The sequence below is a fragment of the Oncorhynchus keta genome, chromosome 18 (assembly GCF_023373465.1).
Source record: "Oncorhynchus keta strain PuntledgeMale-10-30-2019 chromosome 18, Oket_V2, whole genome shotgun sequence".
Classification (NCBI taxonomy): Eukaryota; Metazoa; Chordata; class Actinopteri; order Salmoniformes; family Salmonidae; genus Oncorhynchus; species Oncorhynchus keta.
In genome coordinates, this window is record NC_068438.1 from 10,639,883 (window position 1) to 10,663,830 (window position 23,948).

The following is a 23,948-nucleotide window of genomic DNA, read 5'->3' on the forward strand; positions in this document are numbered from 1 at the left end:
CGCAAGGAGCACTAACCATACTGCAGTGTGTGATGTTAAGACAAATGTTTGTTTATGGGAAATACACTTTTTTATTTTTTTTACCTCCATGTACTGTGAGAAGAGATGTTTGGGCAAACTTAGAAAAACACATCATATAGATCAGATACAAGCAATATAGTGTATTTTTAAGATATTAGGCTAATATTCAACATGAAATGTGAAAGGTCAGCCCATTACTGTGAAACCGGATTTACCTGTTCTGCACAGGCCAACGCATTCACACAACACAATACCCACACCTTGGCCAATGGCCAGAATAAAGGACTTCCTATCAGTGGAACTCAGTCATATCATTCATTCACAGGCAACGGCAAGGTGTAACTGGAGCGGCTGTTGAGTTGAATGGAGTTCAACCGACCCAAAGGTATGGTGATCTATGCACTTTTAGTGACTTTTGCGCAACTTTGGTGACTTTAGCGCACCTTTGGTGACTTTTGTGCACCTTTGGTGACTTTAGCGCACTGTTGGTGACTCTAGCGCACCTTTGGTGACATTAGCGCACATGCCTTTATAGATGACCGGCATACTTTATGTTTAAAGCTTGATGTGGTCTAAAAATGTAATGGGTCTCGTTCTTTAAATATGTTCCCCGGTAAAAAGTAACAATCATTTCTCATTATCACCAACTGTATGTTCCACCCCATTCTACTTAAGGCGTAATTGGAAAATGTAGATATATGACATTTGAAGCGGTGAGCTGTAGTTTAAAGCTGTATAATTATTAGTATTTATTTGCAGTCATGCAGGGGTGTGGTCCAAAAACAACTGAAATCAAACACACCATGCAATTCTCCACTGTTGTTGTCAGTCAACATGCGAAATTAATGTATCTGCTACTTCTTCTACTTAGAACAGACAATATGTAGATGTAGTCAATTTGGTTTGTGCATTATGGCTACAAATGTACTCTGAGGCGAATGCATCATTACATGGGATGGAGTACAGAGTGAGAAATAAGGAAAGGCACCAGATAATGTTTTATCCATAATGTTAAAACACTTTTATGCCGTTCATACATGATCAGTACCTTTGCATTTTTGATACTCTGGTTATTGTTTTTTTTGTATTGTATTTAATGTTGTTCGCACCGCAAAAGCCTCAGTGTGTAGGTGATTTGTACAATAGGATAGGTGATTTGTACAATAGGATAGGTGATTTGTACAATAGGATAGGTGATTTGTACAATAGGATAGGTGATTTGTACAATAGGATAGGTGATTTGTACAATAGGATAGGTGATTTGTACAATAGGATAGGTGATTTGTACAATAGGATAGGTGATTTGTACAATAGGATAGGTGATTTGTACAATAGGATAGGTGATTTGTACAATAGGATAGGTGATTTGTACAATAGGATAGGTGATTTGTACAATAGGATAGGTGATGTGTACAATAGGATAGGTGATGTGTACAATAGGATAGGTGATGTGTACAATAGGATAGGTGATGTGTACAATAGGATAGGTGATTTGTACAATAGGATAGGTGATGTGTACAATAGGATAGGTGATTTGTACAATAGGATAGGTGATTTGTACAATAGGATAGGTGATGTGTACAATAGGATAGGTGATGTGTACAATAGGATAGGTGATGTGTACAATAGGATAGGTGATTTGTACAATAGGATAGGTGATTTGTACAATAGGATAGGTGATGTGTACAATAGGATAGGTGATTTGTACAATAGGATAGGTGATGTGTACAATAGGATAGGTGATTTGTACAATAGGATAGGTGATTTGTACAATAGGATGGGTGATTTGTACAATAGGATGGGTGATTTGTACAATAGGATGGGTGATTTGTACAATAGGATGGGTGATTTGTACAATAGGATAGGTGATTTGTACAATAGGATAGGTGATTTGTACAATAGGATAGGTGATTTGTACAATAGGATAGGTGATTTGTACAATAGGATAGGTGATTTGTACAATAGGATAGGTGATTTGTACAATAGGATAGGTGATTTGTACAATAGGATAGGTGATTTGTACAATAGGATAGGTGATTTGTACAATAGGATAGGTGATTTGTACAATAGGATAGGTGATTTGTACAATAGGATAGGTGATTTGTACAATAGGATAGGTGATTTGTACAATAGGATAGGTGATTTGTACAATAGGATAGGTGATTTGTACAATAGGATAGGTGATGTGTACAATAGGATAGGTGATGTGTACAATAGGATAGGTGATGTGTACAATAGGATAGGTGATGTGTACAATAGGATAGGTGATGTGTACAATAGGATAGGTGATTTGTACAATAGGATAGGTGATGTGTACAATAGGATGGGTGATTTGTACAATAGGATAGGTGATGTGTACAATAGGATAGGTGATTTGTACAATAGGATAGGTGATTTGTACAATAGGATAGGTGATGTGTACAATAGGATAGGTGATGTGTACAATAGGATAGGTGATTTGTACAATAGGATAGGTGATTTGTACAATAGGATGAGTGATTTGTACAATAGGATGAGTGATTTGTACAATAGGATGGGTGATTTGTACAATAGGATGGGTGATTTGTACAATAGGATAGGTGATTTGTACAATAGGATGGGTGATTTGTACAATAGGATAGGTGATTTGTACAATAGGATGGGTGATTTGTACAATAGGATGAGTGATTTGTACAATAGGATGGGTGATTTGTACAATAGGATAGGTGATTTGTACAATAGGATGGGTGATTTGTACAATAGGATGGGTGATTTGTACAATAGGATAGGTGATTTGTACAATAGGATAGGTGATTTGTACAATAGGATGGGTGATTTGTACAATAGGATGGGTGATTTGTACAATAGGATAGGTGATTTGTACAATAGGATGGGTGATTTGTACAAGGCTAAGATGACTGAAAATATAGTACAACCTGTACAATACAATACAACATTAACATATTGATTTGTGATTGGAACATATAACTGTGTAGTAATCTACGCTGGTTTGTGTAGCTACAGGGGGAGGGCCTGGAGATGGAGAGGGAGGACAAGTTGTCCTGAGCACGCTGGATGAACTCCAGCCTGGGAGGAGTGAACGGAAGCTTGAAGAGCATGGAGGGCTGGGAGGGCTGTCTTCAACCGACACCACTAACGCAGCCAAGACGGACCCCAGAGCCCCTGCAGGACGATCTGGAAAGGTATGTAACGGAGGATCAGGTTCGGTGGAAGGAATGCGGAGACATTGAAAGTAGGCCAAAAATGTTGTGATGTGGGGGGTGTAGTGCACGTTTATATTGAGGGTACAGTCAAAGACTTCCCAACAAAGGTAACAATAGGTCAAATAGTAACCAGATAATAACCCTGTACTGAAATAAATGCCTCTGCATGTCTGCACTATGACAACAATAATACATTTACCATCTAATTTTACTCCGTCATATCCATCTGTCAAGTTGTAACAATTGCAGTCTCTCTCTCCTTCAGGTTGACTTGTACTCATTCCACAGCTCCCCATCTTCAGACAGCGAGGAGGAGGAGAAAGGCAAGAAGGAAAAGAAAAAGAAGAAGCTGAAGAAGAAGAGGAAGAAGAAGGTGAGTCGCCTAAGCGCTTCCAATGTGAACCTCCCCTACTTGGAATGCACTGCTCACTGGAGGCTCGCAAATGTGGTTAAAGAGACCCGGACATAAATGCAGTGTCATGTCAGTGTGCAGTTTCAGAACTGTGCGCTCTACACTAGTCGTTTAAGGTGTAGTCACTCCACAGCTGAGGGCTGATCTCCAAAACGTAGGTGTATTTTGCAATGGTGTGGTTCTCAAATGGGTCAGCAGGGCTTACTACAGTCAGGAATACCGATGTGAAAAGTGACGGTAAGGAGAGGGGAGTGGCATTAAGATATTGCAGAGTACTGTAGATCACAAGCCTTAATTAAGAACCCCTGTTACGTATTCCTGTGCCGGCCTCCAATCATTTATACAATGTGACAGTTATCTAGGAATATTGGTCTTTAATAGTGGGGCATTCTGTAAGACCCTTTTAAAATGCAATAGAGAAGCACATTTATTACATTCACTCATGAAAGGTAAAGTATGAAACAAGCAAATAAGTGAGGTATCTACTGACATGTACTTTACTGGTGTCAATTATGCAATAACCTTTTCTTCTTGTACACAGGATTCCAGTTCATCCTCTTCCTCCTCCTCCTCCTCCTCTGACAGCAGCTCTTCAGACAGTGAAGTAAGCTGCGCAAATCTCTTAACATTTGACCTAATGTTCATCATCATTATATCAGATCTGAATTTGATTGAGCGTGTCTTGTGCATGAACAGTCACAATACATGAACAGTCACAAAAGAGTGAACCCTGCCCATCTGGCACTCCTGGCTAAAGCTGCCTGTTTGGAATGAGTCAATGAACAAACAGAGAGAGAGAGAGAGGACATTTTGGTTGGATTGGGCCATGTGTTTAGTTTTAGACAAATATCTTGGTCATGCGAAGCCAAAAGGAGACTTGAATCCCCCAATGAAACAATTAAAGTGAAAGGAAGCCTAATTGGTTTCTGGAGTGTGTCTTGGCAACGCTGGTATCTACCCTGAAACCAATCCATTGTTGTTTTGATCCTGGGAATACTCTTTCCAAGCGTATCCAAATTAGATCCCTTGCCATGACACACAGCTTTATAAAGTGGATGTCTTACTATGTCACATTGGGCTGGGCAGTTTTTATTTGATAAAAAGTGACTACTGTAATTGCTGATGTGAGCTTTATTTAGTCTTACTCTTCTCACTTTTAGATGTGCAATCATTTAGATGTATCTTTCACTCAGAAAAAAACATGCCGTCACATTTTTGGGGAAATGATGCTCTGAAAATGAATGCAGCGGTTTATTTGAATATGTAATCCGTTTGAAGTAATGTTTGTTAAGATATGCTGTGATTATCGATAGCAGGTACTTTGATTCCACGATAGAAACTCAACCGCCCGCGTTTGATGCTGGTCTGAAACAACAGCACTATGTTCTGTCAGCGTTAGTAAGCAGGAGACTCAGGTTTGCATGCTTGAGATATGTGGGGTTGAAAGACTAGCTGAAAGTCTAAATGGCACAATGAAACCCGTATGGTAGGCATGCTGTGACCTTCGGGACCCAGATCTAAGATAGGCATAGGAAACACACCCAGTCATAACCTGTTGAGCTGGTGCCTGCAAGATCAGGAAGTGAAGAGGTGGTAGGGACTTGCTTTCTATCTGGAATATGCACCGATATGATCTGTGAAAACACTCTGCAATAGCAGCAAACAAACACATATGCATAAGGTGGATGTACACACAGTACCACTGAAAAGTTTGGACACACCTACTCATTCAAGGGTTTTTTCTTTAGTGGTACTATTTTATACACTGAATAATAATAGTGAAGACTTCACAACTATGAAATAACACATATGGAATCATGGAGTAACCAAAAAAGTGTTAAACATATCAACATGTATTTTATATTTGAGATTCTTCAAAGTAGCCACCCTTTGCCTTGATAACAGCATTGCATACCTTTGGCATTCTCTCAACTAGCTTCATGAGGTAGTCACCTGGAATGCATTTAAATTAACAGGTGTGCCTTGTTAAGTTAATTTGTGGAATAATAGTGGCTACTTTGAAGAATCTCAAATATAAAATATGTTTTTATTTGTTTAACACTTTTTTGGTTACTACATGATTCCATTTGTGTTATTTCACAGTTTTGAAGTCTTCGCTTTCGTTCTACAAGAAAATAGTTTAAAAAATAAGAAAAACCCTTGAATAAGTTTGTGTGTCCTAACTTTTGACTGGTACTGTATATGTGAATTGTGTGTGTGTGTGCATATAAGTCATTTTATTAGTCATGAATAATGGATGGATACACCTCACAGGTGGAATAGAATGACTTATACACACACAGAGAACCCATCCTTGTAGATGCTGAGTCATCGTGCTTATTTATTTCGGTTGAATGTCATAGATTAAATCTATGTTTACTACCCATGTGTCTAAAAGCATCAAGGCACAAGGCGAGACCCAGATGCAGACACAGGAGACAGATGGTTGGACTCTTACAATGTTTATTAATCCAAAGGGGTAGGCAAGAGAATGGTCGTGGACAGGCAAAAAGGTCAAAACCAGATCAGAGTCCAGGAGGTACAGAGTGGCAGACAGGCTCGTGGTCAAGGCAGGCAGAATGGTCAGGCAGGCGGGTGGGTACAAAGTCCAGAAAACAGGCAAGGATCAAAAACCGGGAAGACTAGAAAAAGGAGAATGCAAAAAGCAGGAGAACGGGAAAAACGCTGGTTGACCTGGAAACATACAACCCGAACTGGTACAGAGAGACAGGAAACACAGGGATAAATACACTGGGGGAAATCAGCGACACCTGGAGGGGGTGAAGACAATCACAAGGACAGGTGAAACAGATCAGAGCGTGGCAAAAAGTACAGAGATCTAAAATGTACTTTCGTCCTACCTGTCAGTGTATGTTTTGTTCTGCTATGTTAACATTAGATGAATGAGTCAAACTCGCAGTGAGACTAACTTCTGTCTGTCCTTCTATAGGATGAGAATAAGAAGAAGAGGAAGAAGAAGAAGGCGAAGAAAGAAGGTTCTGGGGATACTATAGTACATGATGCAGCCTCCATATCTGAGCCTGGTGAGTGACAGCTTTGTTTTCTGTGTTTGGGCGTGTGTACTGAAGGCTACGAACTGTTCTAAATGACCTACTGTGTTTAAACACAAATGACCCCGCCTTGTAACCAAATATTACACCGACTGTACCTGCCTACTGCTCAAGTAACACATTCACCTCAATTCACATTATATGTATAGATACCATGTTAATGGCACCATTTCTTAAATAATAAAGCAATAAGGGGAGGAATGTGGGTATATGAGGCGAAGGTTGGGTGGGTGGATAGGTGTGTAATCTCAGTCCAAAGGGCATGTATTGAGTCAAACATTTGATTGTAATTTTGTTGACTTTGCACCACATCACAGATTTTATCCCTAGAGGGGTTGGCCCTATTTGTTTTAAGATCAAGTTGCAAGAATGAAATCGAGGGCGTTTTATCTGACCATGTGCACTGTTTATGTTCAATCAATCGTCTCTATACAGAAACACCACAAAAAAACACACAGAACAACGATAATCTTATAAATATGATATTGTCGTTCACTAAAACATATTGACTGTTTTTGTTGTCGTCGCAGGGCTTGAATGCGTCACTGATCTAAACGACGAGGAAACAAAGAAGAAAGAGGATGTGAGTGGGTTTTCATCAAATATATTATGTCATTTCGTATCATCACCATGACCAATTTCCTTTTCCAGAAGTTACAAGCCAGAGTGTGCACAGTAACAAGAAGCCACATCAATACTCTACATCGCAGAGGAAGTCAGTGTTTACTTCAATGTTACCGTGGCAGGATTTAGAACATGCATTTTTGTCCCTTCCTCTTAGAACTCAGGCTCGGACAGTGAAAAGAAGATGAAGAAGAAGAAGAAGAAGAAGAAGAAGAAGAAGAAGAAGGTATGTATTGTAGCTCCCCTGTATACATACAGGTGGTAACAGGTGAAATCTCAAAGTCTCATAAAAGAGGTCCTTTTCTATGTTCATGTTTTCCGGCTCTCAGGATTCCAGCTCCTCTTCTTCATCTTCCAGCTCATCCTCCTCCTCAGACAGTGAGGAGGAGGAGAAGAAGAAGAAGAAGAAGAAGAAGAAGAAGAAAAAGGTTTGATTCAACATGAGATCAGATAAACGTGTGGTGCCCATTTTGTCGACACAGCACACTAACGATTTGTTTGAATTCTTTTTCAGGATTCCAGCTCCTCATCTTCATCCTCTGATAGCTCTTCATCCTCCTCATCCTCGGACAGTGACAAGAAGAAGAAGAAGAAGAAGAAGAAGAAGAAGAAAAAGGTTTGATTCAACATGAGATCAGATAAACGTGTGGTGCCCATTTTGTCGACACAGCACACTAACGATTTGTTTGAATTCTTTTTCAGGATTCCAGCTCCTCATCTTCATCCTCTGATAGCTCTTCATCCTCCTCATCCTCGGACAGTGACAAGAAGAAGAAGAAGAAAAAGAAGAAGAAGCAAAAGAAAAAGGTAAGAACATTTCACATTACACCAACGTGGCTAAACAATGTCAAAGTGTTATAAACAGGATACCTCTCCCAAATCAACAAATCTGACTGAAACCCTTACAATATGACCTGCCAGTATTGTGAAACATTTACCTGACGTCCTGACTCATGGACATTTCTCTTCTAGGATTCTAGAGGTTCTTCTGACAGCAAGGTAATATACAGTACCAGATTAGGAGTTCTAGCGTGTTGGTACCATGTCAAATACATTGAAAGATGTTTTCAAACTGAGTCTGAAGCTATTTCTGCTTTGCAATCACTGTAGTGTACAACTTTAAATCTTTTTTTTTTCCAATAATAAAACCGCCTTATTTTGCCATGTTATTCCCCCTACATAATTAACAGTTAAATTGCTGTCCACACCACATTTGTTTGCAGACTACACATAAGTTAGTGCAAACTCTTAAACAGCGGGCCAGCACTATTACCAAACCAGACACACCAGCAAGAACAATTATTTTCCTCAATGCATTAGCTTTTGGGGAAGCCTAACTTGGCCTACTTGCATGCGCTTGCCCAGAAAACCCTGCAAGAACATACTGTAGTCACATGTGTTCTGTTTTGTTGTGTTTGGGAGCAGGGAGAAGAGGCAGACGGACAGGGCAAGGATGAGTACAGCTGTGCTGCTGGCGTTTCAACAGCTGGTATGTAATTTCTTCTTTTAAAATGTCACAACGTGTTTTCACAACGTTGTTCTGCATGCAAAGCTATTCTCATTCTGGATGCTTTCTTTGGAAACATGGGCATTGTAAACACAGCATCACATCAGGTCTTCATGTTCATTCATATAAGGTCATTAAACATGTCCACAGTAGACAACAAGAAATGGTGACCCAAAATATGCATATCCGCAGGTGAGGAGGGTGCTGGACTGGAGGGTACCCTGGGACAGAAATTGGGCAAAGGGGAAAAAAAGAAAGACAAGAAGAAGAAGAAAGACAAGAGAATGGACAAGGTGAGGTCATCGAGGCGTATAACAACAGGCCTTTCGAGAGTTTTAACCTTGAAACTTAAGCGGTACCGAGTCCGCTTAGCCTAAGTGGTACCCACTCCGTGGGAAGAGCCGGTGTTCCTAATGTTTCGTACAGTCCAGGTATATTTACTTAGCATATTTATTTAGCTTTTCCTTGCCTGCTGTATCTCTGGCTCTGCAATAGTCCTGTATCTCTGGCTCTGCAATAGTCCTGTATCTCTGGCTCTGCAATAGTCCTGTATCTCTGGCTCTGCAATAGTCCTGTATCTCTGGCTCTGCAATAGTCCTGTATCTCTGGCTCTGCAATAGTCCTGTATCTCTGGCTCTGCAATAGTCCTGTATCTCTGGCTCTGCAATAGTCCTGTATCTCTGGCTCTGCAATAGTCCTGTATCTCTGGCTCTGCAATAGTCCTGTATCTCTGGCTCTGCAATAGTCCTGTATCTCTGGCTCTGCAATAGTCCTGTATCTCTGGCTCTGCAATAAGTGTTAACGTATAGAATCCCATGTATAGAATCCCACGGTGTATTCTAACAGTATTAAGCGTGTGTTTGTTAGACTTACAGTCTTGTAAGGTCGAAAATGTGTCGCTTAGAAAGTGTCAGCAGAGGGCGTCAGAGATGAAAAGGGTTAAAGTTACAAAGGAATTCAACCTCTCACGCTTTTTCTCAGGGCTCTGTGTCTGAGAGTGATGACGATGACAAGGTAAAACGCAAACGGATCTACAAACGGACACTCCTCTCCTCACATTGAATTGAAACTCTAAAAGTATCCCCAGAATGACTTTCTCTGTCGTAATACCATCTCCCCAATCACAGTGCAAGAAAGACAAAGCAAAGGAGGGTGGTGCATCAGCTGAATGGATTTGTAAGTAAAAAAAAAAAAGAATTGTCTCAGAAGAGATATGGAGATTATGAAGGGGAAATCTTGAGGGTGATAGTCTTCTTTCCCGCGACGAAAGGTGGCAGAGATTTTCCTGAAGGAATGGAAGCTGGAAACCTGAGTGATGATGAGAGAGAAGGAGGCAAGGAGAAAGAGAAGAAGAAGAAGTTGAAGAAGAAGAAGAAGAAGAAGGTACTCATTACAGTTCCCATTGGCTCCCTGTGGTACAGTACAGACAACTTTTCCCACAAGTATTTAGTTGAGCTGTGTTATTCTGCCATTGGACTTGAGCTCCTCTCCAAAAGTGTCATGTAATTGAGCTCATGTAATTCATTATGTAATACAGCTACAATAGCCTAATGAGTGTTTTTTTTTTTATTGAAGGACTCTGGCTGTTCATCATCCTCTTCATCCTCGGAAAGCTCTTCCTCTTCAGACAGCGAGGATGACAAAAAGAAGAAGAAGAAGAAGAAGAAGAAGAAGAAGAAAGCTGAGGTTGGTGGTTCCAAACTATCAGCCACATTGTATTCTATGGTAATGTTGGATGGTGCAATGCTCTACACTGTCCCCATATGACTGACATATTGGACACCGTTTTTGCCACAGGATTCCAGTTCTTCATCTTCATCTTCCTCGTCTTCATCCTCCTCTTCCTCTTCATCCTCTTCCTCTTCTGATAGCGAGGAGGAAAATAAGAATAAGAAGAAGAAGAAGAAGAAAAAGGTGAGAAAGCGATGTGTTGTGTGATTTAACATAAAAACAAGGTGAGAAAGCGATGTGTTGTGTGATTTAACATAAAAACAAGGTGAGAAAGCGATGTGTTGTGTGATTTAACATAAAAACAAGGTGAGAAAGCGATGTGTTGTGTGATTTAACATAAAAACAAGGTGAGAAAGCGATGTGTTGTGTGATTTAACAGAAAAACAAGGTGATTTTGTGTGATTTAACAGAAAAACAAGGTGAGAAAGCGATGTGTTGTGTGATTTAACAGAAAAACAAGGTGAGAAAGCGATGTGTTTTGTGATTTAACAGAAAAACAAGGTGAGAAAGCGATGTGTTGTGTGATTTAACAGAAAAACAAGGTGAGAAAGCGATGTGTTGTGTGATTTAACATAAAAACAAGGTGAGAAAGCGATGTGTTGTGTGATTTAACAGAAAAACAAGGTGAGAAAGCGATGTGTTGTGTGATTTAACAGAAAAACAAGGTGAGAAAGCGATGTGTTGTGTGATTTAACAGAAAAACAAGGTGAGAAAGCGATGTGTTGTGTGATTTAACAGAAAAACAAGGTGAGAAAGCGATGTGTTGTGTGATTTAACAGAAAGCGATGTGTTGTGTGATTTAACAGAAAAACAAGGTGAGAAAGCGATGTGTTGTGTGATTTAACAGAAAAACAAGGTGAGAAAGCGATGTGTTGTGTGATTTAACAGAAAAACAAGGTGAGAAAGCGACGTGTTGTGTGATTTAACAGAAAAAGAAGGTGAGAAAGCGATGTGTTGTGTGATTTAACAGAAAAAGAAGGTGAGAAAGCGATGTGTTGTGTGATTTAACAGAAAAACAAGGTGAGAAAGCGATGTGTTGTGTGATTTAACAGAAAAACAAAGTGAGAAAGCGACGTGTTGTGTGATTTAACATAAAAACAAGGTGAGAAAGCGATGTGTTGTGTGATTTAACATAAAAAGAAGCACATTGTTTTTGTTGACTCACTGTTGACCCTGGTCATTTCTGTATCACATTAAAACAGTGTAAAACCGTACTATACCTATGGCTATCTATAGCCCAATGACAGACCCTGGAAAGTTGTTAAATACTTCATAGTGACCTTTTTATGGTTGTTGTCCCTCAGGATTCTAGTTCTTCATCCTCTGACAGCTCCTCCTCCTCTGACAGCGATGATGACAAAAAGAAAAATAATAAGAAGAAGATGAAGAAGAAGAAGAAGAAGAAGAAAAAGGTAAGTGTAACAATTTAGCAATGAAATGTTGCATGTCCATATTGCATGTCCATATTGCATGTCCATATTGCATGTCCATATTGCATGTCCATATTGCATGTCCATGTTGCATGTCCATGTTGCATGTCCATGTTGCATGTCCATGTTGCATGTCCATATTGCATGTCCATATTGCATGTCCATATTGCATGTCCATATTGCATGTCCATATTGCATGTCCATGTTGCATGTCCATGTTGCATGTCCATGTTGCATGTCCATGTTGCATGTCCATGTTGCATGTCCATGTTGCATGTCCATGTTGCATGTCCATGTTGCATGTCCATGTTGCATGTCCATGTTGCATGTCCATATTGCATGTCCATATTGCATGTCCATATTGCATGTCCATATTGCATGTCCATATTGCATGTCCATATTGCATGTCCATATTGCATGTCTATATTGCTCGAGTTACTCCATTGGCTATTGCATCCCCTTTGGCTCCATCTCCTCAGCATTACAGCATGGAAGCAAAGGCAGACATGTCACAAAGCATCTTCTTCTTTGGGAAAATACAGGATAGATGTCTGATTAAAGTTTAAGTCTGTTTCAGGATTCCAACTCTGATGATTCAGATAGCGAGAAAGACAGGAAGAAGAAGAAGAAGAAGAAGAAGACGAAGAAGAAGAAGAAGACAAAGGTGAGTGCCGATGCATACAGATGTTATTTTGAGAAACCCAGTGGGCAGGGTTATGGTTAGAAGCCCACTGGTAAGTGAATGAATTCCACTCTCTTCATTTTTCTTTGACAGGGTTCCTGCTCATCAGACAGCGAAGACGATAAGAAGAAGAAGAAGAAGAAGAAGGATAAGAAGGTATGTTGTTCTATTGTTTGTCTTTTCAATTTTGAAACATATTGGAGATGTCAAATTAAACTTTTATTGTGTGTCCAGGACGATTCTGACAGCGAGGAAGACAAGAAGAAAAAGAAGAAGGACAAGAAGAAAAAGAAGGATAAGGTACGTTTTCAACTGTCCTGTATTGGGGAGGGTCCATTTTTTTTAAAGAACAGTTCATTTGAGATATCTAATGTCTCCTGAGTGACCAGAATATGTATCTTGTGAGTCCAGGACTCTGACTGCGAGGAAGACAAGAAAAAGAAGAAGAAGAAGAAGGACAAGAAGAAAAAGGAGGATAAGGTGTGTCTCAACTGTCCTGTATTGGGGAGGGTCCATGTTTTAAAGAACAGTTCATTTGAGATATATAGTCATATCTGAATGACCAGCATATTTCTATTTGTGTCCAGGACTCTGACAGCGAGGAAGACAAGAAGAAAAAGAAGAAGAAAAAGAAGGTACCTTTTTTAATTGACTGTCTTAGAGAGTGATCCTCAAACTAACGACAGTAACAATCAGAATGTGACTGTGGATCGCTTCTCCTGTGTACCCAGGATTCGGGTTCTGACAGCGAGGAAGATAAGAAGAAGAAAGACAAGAAGAAGGATAAGAAGAAAGGCAAGAAGAAGGATAAGAAGAAGAAGAAAGACAAGAAGAAAAAAAAGGTAAGTAACACAAATCTATTTGGGAGTTATTCATGAGCCCCTCTATGAGTTATGAGCCCAATGCGCATAGTGGAGGCTAATGAAATAGGATAGTATTTCATCCCCATTTACTGTATTTATGTGTGTCTAGGATGACTCCTCATCTGGAAGTGATGATGAAAAGAAGAAGAAGAAGAAGAAGAAGAAGAAGAAGAAGAAAAAGAAGGAGAAGAAGAAAGAAAAGGTAAGTCTCCATAAAGGTAAATGTTATTTGGAAATGCACAACAGTGAGGTGAACACTGGAATCTGATGGACCACGTCCTCTGTTTGCCCTGTAGAGTTCCTCTTCTGGAAGTGATGATGATGAGAAGAAAAAGAAGAAAGACAAGAAGGTACATGTTATTTGGAGATGCATATGATACTGTTTGGAACACTGTCTTTCCTCCGGAAGTGAGAAAGACAAGAAGAAGATACAAATAAGGGAGACAAATTCCTGGTAGAGTTTTGTTATGTGACCAAACATGTGATACCAAAATAGCTTATTGACTCATTCTCCTTAAATTTACATTGGTATTTTTTGGGGTCACAGGACTCCTGTTCCGATGTTGAGGGAGCATCTAAGAAGAAAACAAAGAAAGATGGCAACAAGAAAGAGGTAGGTACAAGGTAGTGAATATTGGAATTGTATGCAAAGAGAAAGCCAAACCTTCAAGGTTTTCCCTGAGGTAGTCAAATCCTCTCCTCAATGTCTCAACTCTAACGCAGGTATGTAGGACAGTTTTGAAGTAAAAGCCACTCATAGGTACGTGTCTGCGAGAATCGTTTCATTTAAACATATCAGTTCCATTCTAATAATATCTCATTTATTCCCTTAGGGTGGACCTGAGAATGAAAAGTGTGGAGAGATGAAAAAGGATGGGAAATATGTAGGTGGCTTGGTGATGGGAGGAGGGTGCATGGATAGCAAACCATCTGACGAGGGATCAGCTATTCGCCCGAAACCCACCCTGAAGTTGGAGTCTTGGGGGCCGTCGGCAGACGCCAGACCCAACACTCGCTATGAGTCCCTTTATAGCTCCTTGCACTCTCTCAGTCCCAGGGAGAGCAGCCCCTCCCGCCCACCACTCAGTCCCTTGGAGGGCCTGATGCGGAACCCAACCTGGACCAGCGACCGTGACCCAATGACCGGGAGAGGACCAGCCAGCAGCAGAACCACACTGCTCAAATCCAGTGATCTGCTCAGGGGTCCTAAGCCTTATCAGCCTTAATTAACATGGAGATTGGAAAAGATAGGCCAAGATGATTCATGCTCATTACAATCAGGCTGAAACATGGTCAAAAAGGAATTCTGTCAGAAATAAATAAATAATTTCAATAGGTACATTTTTGTGAATCTCTTTTCCAACTGAAGCTGGTCACCTTTTGCAAATAATACACTTTTGTCTCTTTGGGAACCTCACACGTGAGTGACATGCAATTTGTTTATCTAAAGTAAAGTGGGAAGTTTGAACATCATTTACGTGTATGTGTCTGTGTACACATTCAGGAATTTCCAGCAGTATTCATGCAGGCTTAGCTGATCAGATGCACTACACTATGAATGTAGTTTGAGGAGTTAGTGAGGTAACTTTGGTCAACTCTGCGTTCAGTTTGGGATAACCGGTACCATGAAAGTGGCTCACCTTTAAGCCAATTTGGTAAATCTGCTTCAGGGCGCAGGCTAACCCAGGGCTAACTACAATTATCTTGAATGAAGTGTCTGATGTGAGTTGAGGACCAATGAAATCAGATTTTCTCCCTCTCGCAAATAATATATAATATCATCATCCAATTCATTTGAGGAAGAAAACTACTTAAATATGAATCAAATGTGTTTTTGTGTGTTTAAAAAGTTCCACATTTAGTAATGGCAAATGCATTTGATACTTCACGCACGGTAAAACATTCGTATGACAATACAATTGTTTTATTTTTTAAGAGTGGGAAAAAAGGTGCTGTGCATTGATATGCACACCAAAGGCGGCACCAAAGGCGGCATTAACGATAAGTAATAAAATAAAGATGACACTTCAACAAGCCTATTTCACACCATAACCTGCTGAAATTGCAAGATAACCTTTTCATTTTGATTTCGCCACAAATGAAAATGTGGCACGTGGATTGATGTTTCAGTATTGTCTCAATTAAGAGTTCGGCTTTCGACTAGCCACATGCGACATGAACAGTGTTTCCAACTCCTCACAGTAAGGAAAGTAGCTATTGGCTGTCCTAAAAAGTAGCTAAATAGCATCATCACCTAATTTGCATAATTGGCCATGTGCATGTAATTGTTATGGACGCTGTAGGAGAGAGGAATAACATCGCGGGAGAGACAAAAAGTGAGTAAAAAACACTCTAAATATGTTTAGAACTACAAATGAGCAAGCTGCAGAGAGTGGCACACATAGCGAATAAGAACCAGATATTTGAGGCCATACTCCTTCAGCACTTTATGGACCCCGTTGTTAATCCCCGTCATAACAGAGGCATTGTCAGTCCCTACCTATCCCCAGGAGTTTCTCTTTTTTAAGACAACACTTCTCGAGGAAAGCCACAACAGCACGGGCTATAGATTTGCCATCTCCAACTCAACAAGCCCCAGAAATGTTGATACAATTGTCTGCTTGGTGTCACTAAAGTACCTTATCACAACCCCCAGGTACTTAGGAACACTTACATCCGTGGACTCATCGAGAAGGAGGCTGAAACGCTGGTCACCCATATCTGCGACCAACATTTTCAGAAAGTATGGTGCTAGAACACCATTAATCATTTCTGTGCACTTTGTCCTGTGCATTTTGAAGTGGGTAGCAGCAGTGGAGTCTGAGAAAGCAGCTTTACATGCTTCTCCAATGTGATCACATGCCAGCATGGAACAGTGTTCAGCGATAGCTAATGCCATGGTGGCCTCAGCCTTTTTTGCAGTCAATTTTAACCAGAAATGGCAGCTTGTTTTGGGTGGAACTGTTATAAGGCTTTGCCTTTTGAGTATGTTTTTGAGTTGTCATGTGTTTGTTTACATCACTAAGTTTGGTGTAGAAATCAGCCTTACAATACAGGCAGTATTCCTGTGTATCATCTCCAATACACGGCTTCAACCAGCCTTTGAATTCAGGCTTTGATTCCCACTCCTTTCTGTATTTTTGAGTGTACAGTTTAGACTAAGACATGATGAGCTCGCCAGCTAGATGTTTCGCTTATGTCACAGAGAGTCACACACACAGTGGATAAGGTGAGTAAGTGACTGAGGCTGTGTGAGTCAAATGCAGTGATTTATTTTAGACAGAGCATTTTACATTGAGGCTTCCCGCATGCATTTGCAGTCTGGACGCAGAGGGGTGAACATCTCCTGCTCTGACTGCAGCGCGAGGACTGGGCCGTTTGTGTGCCCTGGGACGGTGCCCATGAGTTTGACGCTAGAGGTGTCTGAGTACTCGTTAAATGTAGCGACCAAGTCGCTAACTTGGCAACCCTGCAGGAACACGCCTGCTAGAATTAGCGGCAGGCGGACGAGCAATATCCACCATCGTAGTATGGATAAAGTCTGAGCTGTGATGTGAAGCTAATTGAAGCTGGCTAGCTTTAGTAAACCCTGAGCAGATCTAGCTTGCTTCGTTGTATACCACTCTGGTCAAATAGTTTAACCAACCCTGTCATTTAAGGTCCAGTGCAGCCATTTTTATCTCTATCAAATCATTTCTTGGTAACAAATGAAGCACCTTACTGTGATTCTTTTCAATTAGAATGGTCAGAAAACAAACAAATATTTTTAGCAAAGAGCCATTTCTCCTAGCAAGAATTGTGCTATGACCGTCTGGGAGTGGTTGGTCTGAGTGGGGAGGGGAAAACGGAACATTAGCTGTTATTGGCAAAGATATTTGAAATGCTTTCTTATTGATCTATTGTAATGAACACGAAGGGAGGTTTCAAGCGCAGGGCGCAGCAAGTGTTTATTGCAGAGGACCACAGGAGGAGGCAGGTAGCTGGGTCCAGGGGTAGGCAGAAGGTCATACACAGGAGGAGGCAGGTAGCTGGGTCCAGTGGCAGGCAGAAGGTCATACACAGGAGGAGGCAGGTAGCTGGGTCCAGGGGCAGGCAGAAGGTCATACACAGGGGGTCCAGAGGTGCAACAGTACAGGCAGGGAAAAGGCTCGTAGCGTAGGCTATCTCGTACCCCTGCACATTGACAGGCTATCTCGTACCCCTGCACATTGACTCAGTGGTGCTCACTGGTGCTCCTTGTAAACAGACTTCTTCGTTATTGTTATTTTATTATGTTACTATTTAACTTTTTTTTTTAACTTTGCAAATTGTTTTTTTTCTTTCTCACTTTTTAACACTGCATTGTTGCCAAAGAGTTAGTAAGTAAGCATTTCACGGTAAAGTCTACACCAATTGTATTCGATGCATGTGACAAATAAAATGTGATTTGATTGGAGACTGCTTGTGTCAATTAAATATAATTTCCTATGATTTTCTACCTGCAGCAAAAGTAGTGGATAATTCCAAAAATACCAGTTAAAGAAAAAACAATCAAAACAACTGATGTTCATTTTATAATAAGAGCTACACCAACATAAATGTTTAATTCATAGGGCGACCTGTCCGGTAAATTGCCACAACAATGTGGCTTTCTTGGTATTAGCTGGACAATCTGGACATCTGTTGTGTGGGGGAAAAAAGGTAGCTGTATAATTAAGAACAGTACCTTGCAGGATTCAATAATTGGAATTGTAAGAGTTGTTGTCCCTGTCCCTTTCTCTGCTATTGTCATTCTAATAGAATCCAGAAAGAACAAAACCCTGTCCTCGAACATTTACATTGAAAGTTGAAAAGTTAAAGGCAAAGACACAAAACATCCACATCAAATTAAATACTTTTCTTGATCAAATAACATGGATAACAACTTTTTGTGCAGTATTAATTGACTATCCTTACAAACCACTTAATTTCAATCAATCAATTAAATGTATTTATAAAGCCCTTTTTTTTTTACATCAGTCAATGTCACAAAGTGCTGTACAGAAACCCAGCCTAAAACCACAAACAGCAAGCAATGCAGATGTAGAAGCACGGTGGCTAGGAAAAACTCCCTAGAAAGGCCAAAACCTAGGAACCTAGCTCTGAGGGGTGGCCAGTCCTCTTCTGGCTGTGCCGGGTGGACATTATAACAGTACATGGCCAAGATGTTCAAACGTTCATAGATGACCAGCAGGGTCAAATAATAATAATCACAGTGATTGTAGAGGGTGCAACAGGTCAGCACCTCAGGAGTAAATGTCAGTTGGCTTTTCATAACCGATCATTTAGAGTTCGAGACAGCAGGTGCGGTAGAGAGGGAGTCGAAAACACCAGTTCCGGGACAAGGTAGCACGTCCGGTGAACAGGTCAGGGTTTCATAGCCACAGGCAGAACCATTGAAGCTGGAGCAGCAGCACGACCAGGTGGACTGGGGGACAGCAAGGAGTCATCAGGCCAGGTAGTCCTGAGGAATGGTCCTAGGGCTCAGGTCCTCAGAGAGAGAATTCAATTCACATAGGACACCGGAATAATGTGCATTACTGTATTGTACATAGGCTGGTCATCTAGGTTTGGTGCCTGTATACTTTCAATCACTATGAAGAAATGCAATGCACAATACAGTAATTGAGACATCAAGTGGTTTGTAATGATGTGGCTCAGTTGGTACAGCATGGCGCATGCAACACTAGGGTTGTGGGTTTGATTCCCATGGGGGACCAGTATGTAAAATGTATGCACTCACTACTTACTGTAAGTCGCTCTGGATAAGAACATCTACTAAAATGTAAAAGGAGTAAATATACCATTTCAGTTTACACACAGAAATAAGTTGTGTTTGCTAAGTATTTCAAGAAACTGGAAAACATAAAGTATTTTTTTTATTCCACAAGTATTATCAGATTAACTTTTGTACAGAATTATCAGACTCAAGTTACAAATGCTGGTAAACACTCAAATACATTTAGTTTAAATTTTTTCACAAAAGATGTGCACCGGATCTTTACGGGTCTTGTTTTAGCAGACCAATATAGACATCTTCAGCGTGGGCAATTTTTTTCCTCTTCTGCATGTTGCAGCCAAACGCTACCCTACCTTGGCCCACTGACGTCACATCATTGGGCAAAAGCCGGAAGGGAAGAGCGCCCTTCTCATATCAAACAATGATCTGCGCCACTCGGTCATGATGCCAATATGGCAGCAGGGTCCATCGTCCACAAACATACAACATCTCTTTTCCATAAAAAAAGTTGGTTCATGCCCGAGAGGCAGGCCCGTTCCAAAAACGAATGCAATCACTTTTCACCTGGTGTAACGCGGGCCAGATAAACGACCCCCAGCGGAATAATTTGATTTGAACCGTCAGGCTAAAGGACTAAGACTCCACAAGGTCTATTCCACACTGGCCCAACCAGGGGCACTTTCAAAACCGTAAAAAACGGGGAAGAAACATTAACATTCCTATTGGACAAAATCAGATAGTCCTGCATCCATTTTAAAACCCCTGTGCCGTTTTGTGCCTTCTGAACAACACGAACGTGTTTTGGTCACGTGGTTGCGGGGTGGGGTCAACAGGTAGGTGCGTAGGGTGAGTTTTTCCGTTTAAAGGGCAAAGTTGTTCCTGCAGGTTGTCACTACTATTGTGTGCTCCCAAGACAACATGGATTTCGATTTGGCTTCAGGTAATTCTTGATTTCATGAATCATAATTGCATTCAACTCTAAAATATTGTCTGAACTACAGTAACTACGGTGTAACCATTTCTCTATTGATTTGATGGTTATTAGTCGGATGCAAGCCAGATCTTTTCCTATTATTTGAGCTCATTTGAATGTGCATTTCACACCTGTCAAACGTTGATTTGAATTAATCCAAAGACTGCCTTAGTTGAGACAATATATTTATGTTATTAATAGCAGAAGGCAAATGTGCATCAAAAGGACATACTGACGAGCAATCTAACATGTCATGTCTCTTATTTCCCACAGCTGTCGGTAAAGATGATCAGGTGAAAAAGGATGATGCCTCTGGCCAGGAACAGAACGCCCTCTTTGGATGGGGGAAGAAGAAGGACAAAGATGGGGATAAGGACAAGGTAAGAAACATACTGTTACCATTACCTAAACCAGTTGCTTGATAAGATTGTCAATTGTATTTCATCCATCAATGGCAATTTGTGTGCAATTAATGCTGATTCACACACACTGCATACAAAGTATCCTGACTGTCTACCAACTTTCAGAGTGCATCCAAGGACAAAGACAAATCAAAGGACCGCAAGGACAGTGACAAATCAAAGGACCGCAAGGACAGTGACAAGTCTAGCGAACATAAGGACAAGAAACATGGTGACAAGAAGGACAAAGGTCATAAGAAGAAGAAAGACAAGAAGCCCAAAGAGCATAAGGACAAAGACGATGGGCATGGGTCCTCTTCTTCTTCCTCGTCCAGCAGTGATGAGGTAGTGTACATTTAGCCTTGATTTGTTGAGTGTTTAAAAAAAAAAAAAAAAAAAAATTTTTCTTAACATTTTGTTATTCTTCCAAAGAATGTTCATGTATGGCTGCTATAGAATGTGGTCCAACAAGCCGTGTTGACAACCACACCATTAGTTCAATGGTTCCTTACTATAAACATGGGTAAGGCCATAGAGGCTGTGCAGGACATAGCAGCTGTGGCAATTTTATCAGGCTAAATGCCCTAGTTATGTACGAGTGGTTGGTGTTGTCATTTACAACACTTGAGACTCTGACCCTTTACCATCAAATGCGGTTCCATGCACTTTATCAGCTAGTAAAACACAACTTTAGAAACAGTAATCCCCTTTTGCAGTCTTTATTCCCGGCTGTCCCATGGACAAGACAGTAAGGCTCATCACACCTTTTATAACCTGGGCCATATCTTACTACTTATGCAAACTAGGCTGACGTCAAAGAGGAAATGGACATGAGTGCTCTGAGTTACTGGGTGTGTCTGTGAAAACGGATCAGATAGGAGAGCAATAAAAAGGTGTTACCTGCCCTACAGCCACATATCAGGGCCTGACTGCATAATTCGCCCAAACCAAGTGTTATTATTAATACATGTAATGGCTCATACTGGCACCTTGACATTGTCATAATCGCCAGGGTTTTATGGCTTATCTTCTATTAAATGTATGTCTCTTGTCATTTTAGGATGAAGGCAAGAAGACTCATCACTGATTCTGGTGCTGTGAGGAGGTCCTGTCAGACTTTTCTCCATCTTTCCTCCCCAGTGAAAAGTCTAATGTCCACCAGAAGAGGGAGGTGTTTTTCATTGTATATTTGTTTAACAGATTGAATACAATTGATTGGCAAACATTATGTTCAGGTTTTTTGATAAATTGTCCAGTTGAAAAGATGGAACTGCATTCTTTTGTTTATTTTAGCACAATTTATGGGAACACTCAATGTTCTTAGTTTGAAATAGAAAGCATAAGGGAGGACAACTACAAATGCCTAGGTGTCTGGTTAGACTGTAAACTCTCCTTCCACACTCACATTAAGCATCTCCAATCCAAAATTAAATCTAGAATCGGTTTCCTATTTCGCAAACAAAGCATACACTCGTAAAACTGACTATCCTACCGATCCTTGACTTCGGCGATGTCATTTACAATATATCCCCCAACACTCTACTCAGCAAATTGGATGCAGTCTATCACAGTGCCATCCATTTTGCCACCAAAGCCCCATATACCACCCACCACTGTGACCTGTACTCTCTTGTTGGCTGACTACATATTCGTTGCCAAATCCACTGGCTCCAGGTCATCTATAAGTCTTTGCTAGGTAAAGCCCTGCCCAACCTCAGCTCACTGGTCACCATAGCAGCACCCACCCGTAGCATGCGCTCCAGAAGGTTTATCTCCCTGCTCACTCCCAAAGCCAATTCCTCCTTTGGATGCTTTTCCTTCCAGTTCTCTGCTGCCAATGATTGGCATGAACTGCAAAAATCACTGAAGCTGGAGACTCCTATCTCCCTCACTAACTTTAAGCACCAGCTGTCAGAGCAGCTCACAGATCACTGCACCTGTACATAGCCGATCTGTAAATAGCCCACCCAACTACCTCATCCCCCATACTGTTATTTGATTTATTTAGCTCTTTTGCACCCCAGTATCTCAACTTGCACACTCATCTTCTGGAAATCTATCACTCCGATGTTTAATTGCTATATTGTAATTATTTCAACACTATAGCCTATTTATTACCTTACCTTCTTATCCTACCTCATTTCCACACACTGTATATAGACTTTTTCTATTGTATTATTGACCATTTTTGTTTATTCTGTGTGTCACTGTGTTTGTGTTGCACTGCTTTGATTTATCTTGGCCAGGTTGCAGTTTAACTTGTTCTCAACTAGCCTACCTGGTTACATAAAGGTGAGAAAAATCATATATATATATATATATGTGTATATATACACCCACCCACCCAAAGGTTTTCTCAACAGGGCATAGTGTTCAAAGTGGGACATGGGTACAGTGCATGTTCAGTACGAACATATTGTACTCCGACTATGCAGTGTGAAGATTAAAGAAGGAATGGACTCCTAACCTGAATTGACCTAGTGAGCAGGTGCACTGGCCTGGAATAAATGAATTCCACAAGAACAAACTAGGAAAAGCAAAGCTGCACAAAATGCATGGCACAGCAAAAACCAGGCCGTGTTTCCTTAACATGGCATCAATATTCAAGTGGACGTGAACTCTTAACAGGGGTTGTCAGGAAAGAACGAATTAAAACATTTAACGTACATATCTTGCTCACATTCTTAATCTTTTATATCGGGCGGAAAGAAAAATGGAGCGATTGCAAAATGTATCAATAATAAATCAATGTCTTTGGATGCTGCCATTTCTGTACGGTAACTCCTCGACTTGGCTGTATCCCTGTTGGGATGCATAGGAGGGGAGATGAACAGATGGCCTGTATATCTTTCTAGTGAACTTGTCAGCAGAACTGTTGGGTCACTTTTCATGTATGCATTCATGGTTTATGAAATGAACAGGACAGTAGCTTCTAGTAAAAAACAAAAAATGGTACACTCATATGTACGGTGTCGGCTACTGTATACATTGTCACACTTGTATTTAAGAATAACTTGAGTGTTACTGCTTTCTCAAACCAGAAGGTAAGTGACCAGGGGTGCTTTAAGATCCAGTATTCATAATATCTGAAAACATACACCGGGGTTCTATAAAATGGCGCCAGTATGTCAGAAATCAAACAATCTGAATGGCCTCCGGTAAAAGTAGGTATTCCTTACGTTGCTCAAGTCAGGAGTGACAGACATATTCTTTGGCAACCCCTGCCAACAACCCCAGGCAGTACGGAAGAGCTTGTTGAAGCACTGGCCCTT

The 23,948-nt window shown here is 40.7% G+C and overlaps 2 protein-coding genes across 37 annotated transcripts; both read left to right on the plus strand.

Annotated features, from left to right (window-relative positions):
- Positions 1-255: 255 nt before the first annotated feature.
- On the plus strand, positions 256-11,852 carry LOC118397249 (protein FAM133-like). 35 transcript variants are annotated; one of them, XR_008067766.1, is made up of 21 exons: positions 256-406; positions 3,019-3,203; positions 3,490-3,597; positions 4,178-4,240; positions 6,587-6,680; positions 7,238-7,290; positions 7,489-7,557; positions 7,661-7,759; positions 7,846-7,947; positions 8,034-8,138; positions 8,304-8,330; positions 8,757-8,820; positions 9,031-9,131; positions 9,820-9,852; positions 9,966-10,014; positions 10,109-10,221; positions 10,414-10,524; positions 10,636-10,752; positions 10,989-11,111; positions 11,153-11,466; positions 11,549-11,852. XR_008067766.1 is itself a non-coding variant. In XM_052467400.1 (20 exons), the coding sequence occupies exons 1-19, from the start codon at positions 385-387 to the stop codon at positions 11,010-11,012; spliced, it is 1,539 nt and encodes a 512-aa protein (XP_052323360.1). In that variant the 5' UTR covers positions 256-384; the 3' UTR covers positions 11,013-11,029; positions 11,549-11,653. The 35 variants fall into 35 exon arrangements, 4 of the variants coding, with proteins under 4 accessions (XP_052323360.1, XP_052323361.1, XP_052323363.1 ...); XR_008067762.1 differs by having other exon boundaries at positions 10,989-11,029; positions 11,071-11,466; XR_008067764.1 differs by having other exon boundaries at positions 10,989-11,029; positions 11,549-11,851.
- Positions 11,853-15,819: 3,967 nt separating this feature from the next.
- Positions 15,820-21,941, plus strand: LOC118397251 (protein starmaker-like). 2 transcript variants are annotated; one of them, XM_035791832.2, is made up of 4 exons: positions 15,820-15,880; positions 20,549-20,655; positions 20,803-21,021; positions 21,737-21,941. In XM_035791832.2, exons 1-4 carry the CDS (start codon positions 15,835-15,837, stop codon positions 21,761-21,763), a joined length of 399 nt encoding a protein of 132 aa, XP_035647725.1. In that variant the 5' UTR covers positions 15,820-15,834; the 3' UTR covers positions 21,764-21,941. The 2 variants fall into 2 exon arrangements, with proteins under 2 accessions (XP_035647725.1, XP_035647726.1); XM_035791833.2 differs by lacking the exon at positions 15,820-15,880 and adding an exon at positions 20,083-20,242.
- The last annotated feature ends 2,007 nt before the right edge of the window (positions 21,942-23,948 follow it).